The sequence below is a fragment of the Opisthorchis viverrini genome (genome assembly GCF_000715545.1).
Source record: "Opisthorchis viverrini unplaced genomic scaffold opera_v5_431, whole genome shotgun sequence".
In the NCBI taxonomy this organism is placed as follows: Eukaryota; Metazoa; Platyhelminthes; class Trematoda; order Opisthorchiida; family Opisthorchiidae; genus Opisthorchis; species Opisthorchis viverrini.
Window position 1 is genome coordinate 273,223 of NW_008752090.1, and position 7,299 is coordinate 280,521.

The 7,299-nt window shown below is 42.1% G+C and overlaps 1 protein-coding gene across 1 annotated transcript; it reads right to left on the reverse strand.

Moving 5' to 3' along the window:
* Positions 1-1,538: 1,538 nt before the first annotated feature.
* On the reverse strand, positions 1,539-3,696 carry T265_10983 (hypothetical protein; the record flags this gene model as incomplete). The annotated part of the gene is made up of 2 exons (XM_009177512.1): positions 1,539-1,682; positions 3,538-3,696. 2 exons carry the CDS (start codon positions 3,694-3,696, stop codon positions 1,539-1,541), a joined length of 303 nt encoding a protein of 100 aa, XP_009175776.1.
* Positions 3,697-7,299: the final 3,603 nt, after the last annotated feature.

Sequence of the window (7,299 nt, forward strand, 5' to 3'; positions counted from 1 at the left end):
CCCAGTTTGTCCGACGTCGAATTTGTTGCAGTTGTTGCAGTTGATTTGGTATATCACATTGTTCTTCGTTTTGTCTCGGTTGTCCTTCGGTCTAGAGATCAACCATACTAAAGGCTTGCCCCATGGGGTCAAGCTTGGTTTAATCTAATTCGAATAGATCTCCCTTGACCGTGAAGCTTTTCACTGGGGCTCTCATCAGCCAATTGGGATTTAAAGACAAGGACAGTTCAGTGATACAAGGCAACCATGGCCTAATAACAAGTTGATTCAGTTAAAATGACGTGTAATCATGCCAGTTGCGGTCTGTTGACGTCTGCTGCGTTACACATTTGTAAGATGTGATACTAACCAAACAGTATTATATGAGGAACGAATGCGCAATATGTAAAAAAAAAGATTAATCGCGCTTAAAGCCCATCAGAATGAATAGGACAAAGATTTCATATCAGAAGGATAAAGATTGGTTTACCATGAAGTTGAATGGGAACTTCCTTTAGATTTTCTTTTGGAAAATTTCATAGTACAAGATAGTTCAGTAGAGAGTTTGCAAGAACAAGAAAAATCATGCGTATGTACTCCCAGTGATATAAGCGTTAAAGAAGAGAAAAAGTTGGACGTGTGTTGAAGATAAAACCACCTTTGGGTGAATTCCCACGTACAGTTTTACGAACCTGATCGCTTTGATGTGAATATCTGATATGGAAGTCTGATTGCAAATCACAGGAATATTTCATGCATAATTGCCTACCCGTGGAAGCAAACCAGGAGTTGTTGATCCCCGGATGATTAGATACCAAACTTTTCATTTCAGTAAGTGAAATTGGCTTCCCATACTGAAGAAGCACAGAAGATGGAAGGCCAAAAACGAACCACTCAACTTACAGTTGCGTGACTGAACGAGCTGCAGAAACGGCATGAAAAATCCATTTTCAGCAGCGAGCAATCAGCTCACCGCCGCCAAATCAAAACTCACTTCCGGATGGTCTGACGCCATAGGGTTACGTAGTCGCTCGGAGCAAACGAAAATGCCCGCACCTCAACTGCGACATGTCGGCAACGCTTGGGCGAAATCGGTAAGTTGGCTGACAGATAAACCCGATCGATGCGCTGGCGTTTGACAATTTGTTCGACAGACTATCTTGTCTTTTCTTTCCGGATTTCCCTAACAAACCAAATCAATATGGCTTTCGACGACAAATAATACCTGAGTCCATAAGCTGTAGTCTCATAACGAAATGTACCAAATCCACTTTTTTCGTGAATTCACAAAATGCTTTCATTTGTTGCCAGAGGTTTATTATGAGTTCGGTCGCTTCATTCGTTTTTTTTGCACGACTGTCACCAACGTCGTTTGAACTATACACCAATTAAGACGTAACATGTACACTGATGACACACGACAACCCGCTCCAAGTTCACGAAACCCAGAGCAACGAATATAAACGTCGCGTTCCAAACACTTCCAGCCAGCATGTTTACCCCAACTTCATTGTTTCTGAAATCAGTTGCACCTTTTACTTTGGACTCCGAAGATACGACTAACTTAGGTCTTGACCTGTCACCGTATTAGTGACAATGTGATAGTTCACCCCTGAATCACGTACGCGATGTTCACATCTCTTGTTACCACGGCGCGTTCGGTCAGGTGAAGTAGGTTTGTCTTTTGAACTTTTGATTAGCAACTGTAATGAGGTGACGAACAAATTCGAATTCAATGTCTGGCTTAACTTATTGTGTTAGTTTGAAGATGAGTAATCAAGGTTGGTTTGTCCACTTACATTGGCCATTCTGATGATGGAATATTTATGGCTGTGCATATGTTTACCGAGTTATTTATTTATGGCTGTGCATATGTTTACCGAGTTTCCCCACACACTCAACGCCTTACCGACATGGCGATCCCAACAGCTGTTGACCCATTCAGACAACCTGACTACCTCGAATAGTCAGTATCTCATCAGAATCTTCATCGTTGATTAACGAGACATGGGTTAAGAATCCTACCGGATTGATCCGATAAAAGTTTACTGACGCGAGGTCTTTCTTCCTTATTGGGACTCATTGGGAAATTTGACCTTTGGCTGGAACATAGGATCTCTTTCTGCCCACCTGAGGGGTTCCTGTAGGGACAATATGCCGCAGTTGCTCAAGCTCTGGGGTTCTACGTTGTCCATACTGTAAAAATCCGGTGAAATTTAACATAATAGACAACTATGTGTTGGTGACAATTAGTTCAAACTTTCCATTGTTTTACACCGGCTGGTGGGTGTCAGCAGACGACCAGCATCAGAGTTAATACTTTTGTTATGGTACTCTTCAGGTGCGTAGCTTCATTCAACTGAAAATGTCGCGATATCGCCAGCTCAAGCAGCCATAGTCGCAAATCCAAAGATGGGTTCGAACCAGGGACCTCTCCGTCAACAGCTCTCGCAGACCCCCACTATACTGTCTCAACATGGCCATGTGGCCAAAAGTCACCTAGCAACTTCGTGGTGTCTAATCCAAAGGAAGAGACGATTCCTAGTTTATGCATCATGAAAACGACATTACCTGGTTCTGAGAAACTTAAAAGGAAATAATTAATGTGATTGGATTTTTGTGCATCGTAATTTCCCCATGCTAACGGAATCTTCTAGTGGGAGAGCGGGAAACACCTAAGCTTAACGGAGTAAAACTTCATCACAAGCAGACCGCACAAGCAGTCGACCTCATTACGTTCGAAGTGGACCGGATTGTACTCATTCAAAAAGGGTCCACGAACGACGGGCTATCCTTGCTATGTGGTTGAAAGTAACTCACATCTTTAGTCAACTTACACTGCAATAGCAGAAGCTGTCCCCACGCTCGAAAAAACCTTAGCAGAGCGGGACGGAGGAACTGAAACATTTGATGTGTAAACATTGTTAGCAGTTGTCACGTGTGACGAATATCCAGCATTACAAAATGTTTTTTCTTTACAATACTGACAGCAAATTGTTTCAGTGGAAGTTTTTGTTTTATCGATTAGTGTGTGATCCCTATTTCCAGATGAGGACAAGCTCAAAGCAAGGGATTATAAACGGTTCTTTAAAAGACGCGTGAAACAGCCGAATTCAGAATAAAGGTCTGGCAACAAGTAAATGTGGTCTGTTAATTCTCAGAATCGTAAATACGGTTTATTTCGTATTGCAACGAATCCTACTAGGTTTAAGTATTCTTAGCGACCAAAAAACCATGGTCTATCTCACTAGAACTCAAAGAGAACGTTCGCGGCGACATGTAAGCGTTTCCTTTATCCTATTTATTCGCCCAGGTTACTATATGCGATTGAAGATAGTGAACTAAAGTAAAATAAGTGGTTGCATATCATAGCGAAGGTTTTCTACTTTTTCCACTGAGACTGATGAAGACAATATTATATCCCAACTTTTTTAAAAAGGTACTTCCCCACGGTGACTTGCTTTGTTCGGGGAATCCGGAAAGAAAAGACAAGATAGTCTGTCGAACAAATTGTCAAACGCCAGCGCATCGATCGGGTTTATCTGTCAGCCAACTTACCGATTTCGCCCAAGCGTTGCCGACATGTCGCAGTTGAGGTGCGGGCATTTTCGTTTGCTCCGAGCGACTACGTAACCCTATGGCGTCAGACCATCCGGAAGTGAGTTTTGATTTGGCGGCGGTGAGCTGATTGCTCGCTGCTGAAAATGGATTTTTCATGCCGTTTCTGCAGCTCGTTCAGTCACGCAACTGTAAGTTGAGTGGTTCGTTTTTGGCCTTCCATCTTCTGTGCTTCTTCAGTATGGGAAGCCAATTTCACTTACTGAAATGAAAAGTTTGGTATCTAATCATCCGGGGATCAACAACTCCTGGTTTGCTTCCACGGGTAGGCAATTATGCATGAAATATTCCTGTGATTTGCAATCAGACTTCCATATCAGATATTCACATCAAAGCGATCAGGTTCGTAAAACTGTACGTGGGAATTCACCCAAAGGTGGTTTTATCTTCAACACACGTCCAACTTTTTCTCTTCTTTAACGCTTATATCACTGGGAGTAGATACGCATGATTTTTCTTGTTCTTGCAAACTCTCTACTGAACTATCTTGTACTATGAAATTTTCCAAAAGAAAATCTAAAGGAAGTTCCCATTCAACTTCATGGTAAACCAATCTTTATCCTTCTGATATGAAATCTTTGTCCTATTCATTCTGATGGGCTTTAAGCGCGATTAATCTTTTTTTTTACATATTGCGCATTCGTTCCTCATATAATACTGTTTGGTTAGTATCACATCTTACAAATGTGTAACGCAGCAGACGTCAACAGACCGCAACTGGCATGATTACACGTCATTTTAACTGAATCAACTTGTTATTAGGCCATGGTTGCCTTGTATCACTGAACTGTCCTTGTCTTTAAATCCCAATTGGCTGATGAGAGCCCCAGTGAAAAGCTTCACGGTCAAGGGAGATCTATTCGAATTAGATTAAACCAAGCTTGACCCCATGGGGCAAGCCTTTAGTATGGTTGATCTCTAGACCGAAGGACAACCGAGACAAAACTGTATGGGAATTCATTATCACTTGCCGAAATGAAGAGTTACTGGCTGAGTTACATCATATTTGCTTAAAATTCGTATCTTTCTGTGTGCGGTACGGTAGGGCCCCATCTATATTGACTTTGACCTTCAGGGTGCATTGTTTTACTTATATATAAGGAATTCAACATAGATTTCCCAATTCAAATATCCTGGTTCCAAGAAATCTACAACTCAGTCTATATATCTCAAAATGACCGGTTCATACCTGCACACAGGAGCTTGTTGTATACACACTAAATCGATCATACGAACACAAGAATATGAAACGAAGCCGATCTTTAACAGCGTTGCAGGACCAACCAATCTTTGCTTATATTAAAGGGGATCGTAATATAAAGGCAAGCTTTGTTCTCTGAGTGAGGATAAGGAGCATCACTGTAAATTACTGTATGAACGTCCAAGCTAGGCTTATGATAGGTGCTTTCAGCACTGTTTTACCTCCAATTAATCTAACTCTTCTGTCGACGCATAGGTGATTGACAAGTCCAAACAGGACTCAACTCCAAGAAACTGGTGCTAAGCCCTAATATGAGGTTTTCAAGATGAAATCACATTAAGGAGAGCATATCACGTTGGGACTGTTGTATCCTTCTAAGGAGGTTTAAAAACCCTTTGTGTTAGCATGCTGTCTGAGTGTCTGAATACGGTTAGTCACCTCCACATATTCCAGCCTAGATAATTGACTCGCAGACAAACAACCATTGCATGTGGTCAAAAGTGTGGGTCTAATGTTCGCTGTCTGTTAGCATGGAATCTTTGTTTTTGCGTTGCCTGTCTAATGTCAGCTGTACCAGTGTCCCCTTTTCGGTGTTAAGATAGCAAAACTTCGCTCATACCTGTTCAACGTTGACATGGCTGATTCTTTGTGTTTTTATCACAAAGTGGTCTTTGTCGCTCTGGTTGACGGAAAAGCCCTCTTCCCGAGCTTCGAACCATGGTAGCCTCGTACTTCATCAGTGACTCACGCTACCACCCAGAGACGTATCATTGTGGATAGATGAAGAGCCAATTCAAATCAACTGATGTTAAAAACAACGGCGCTAAGAGGCGATCTCTTAGCGTACACTCGCAGTGGATATGAAACCTGGACATCTGATCTGTGAAGTGACGCAGAGATGGTAAAAGGAAGCGAATTAAACCACCAGATGTGAAGCGCCTCGCCCAATAAGTTGAGACTAATACCAGGGCAATACAAAGAATTACAGAATCCCAGTACATGGTAGCCCTCGCAGACAAAAATCTGCACTTGAACCATGTTCAGCTGGCCTGAGACAAAGTAAGAAAAGACGCTGACTGTAAAGTTCGCTGGTTACCGTGTCGAAAGGCGTGCTGAGTGTAAAACTGACTAAAGCACTCCTTCAGATTCCAATGCACTTCAGGGTATTGTGATGACCCAACCGTACGCTGGTGATCTTTCTTAAAGAACCATTGTGTGTGACCGCGAGACAGTGAATTTAATCAAGAACCCATAAAACAAAGTAGTTACGAATAGCATTCAGGGGGACAGATGGCATAAAGTGGGTTGTGGTGAAAAAGTAGTTGGAACACTGGATGACCAAATGGAATCTTGAATAGAATATTACCGACGTATTTCAAACCCGTGGAACCGACATGAAAACCATTTTCAACCAAAGGCTTGACCACTTTGGAATACTTCGGAACACTTTGAGACTCCTAAATAAAGGAAAGGAAAGCGTAACCGCAGAAACACCGAGTAGCTACTCCAACCCGGGGATTCTTTTCTCCATCACAACGGCTACTTCTCTACTGGTCTCATAGTCATTTCACCGTAAATAACCGTCTGTTGTCTGGGATTTGTTCCCTTCTTTCTGCGATCCTGCTGAACGAAAATTTGTGCGCTCAACGCCATCCTCAATTGATCAACGCCTTTCAGTATAATCCCTCTTCTATTCTACCACACCGATCACGGCAAGTGGACTTTCGACCTCACCTTCCAATTTCTCCTCCTAGGCCATTTTATCGCGAAAAAGTTGACTAAAAAGTCAACCTTACCAGATAAGAAGGGCTAACTAGATCACTTGTTGTTTTTTTCTTGACCGACTAAACATTTCCCTTCATGTGTTTTACAAATTCCTGCAATCTTCGGCTACAGAAACAAGTCCTAACTATTAGCAACTGGCGCATGTTTAATGTCTTCATGTTCTGAATACACTTTGATGTTTGTACGTCACTCTTTTTGGTTGCTAACCCCTTCCCACGGGATGTCCAGGAATGAGGTCTCACTTGCATACTTCTCAAGTACGCAAGTTATGATGGACAAGTATTGATGGACAGCGCAAAACCATGCTCCAGGGCTCTTCTAATCTGTGTATGCTTTAGAAGGCTACTTCTCACCAGCTTTTTAGAAGTATGGACTTGGAAAGTGAAATGCCTTCATTTTTTCCTCCAAGGTTACAAATCACAAGAACATGCGTAGACATTTTCCAGTAGACTGTAGTCTCCATATACGTATGAAATACCGAAGTAATTTGAAGACCAAATAATCTGTTATACTATTTCGGAGCGCATCGATTTTGTACACAGATGATGAAGTAGGAAGCCCCGGAGAGAACTGATTCTCAAAGTTGAACATATGAACAGAAACCCTGGCCACTATTTCGTGATGCATGATGGTCCATTTGCACAAAACAGCACGGCAGATGACCATACCGCAATCTGGATATAGCAATTTGCTTGAGACGTGCAGCACCTATATAT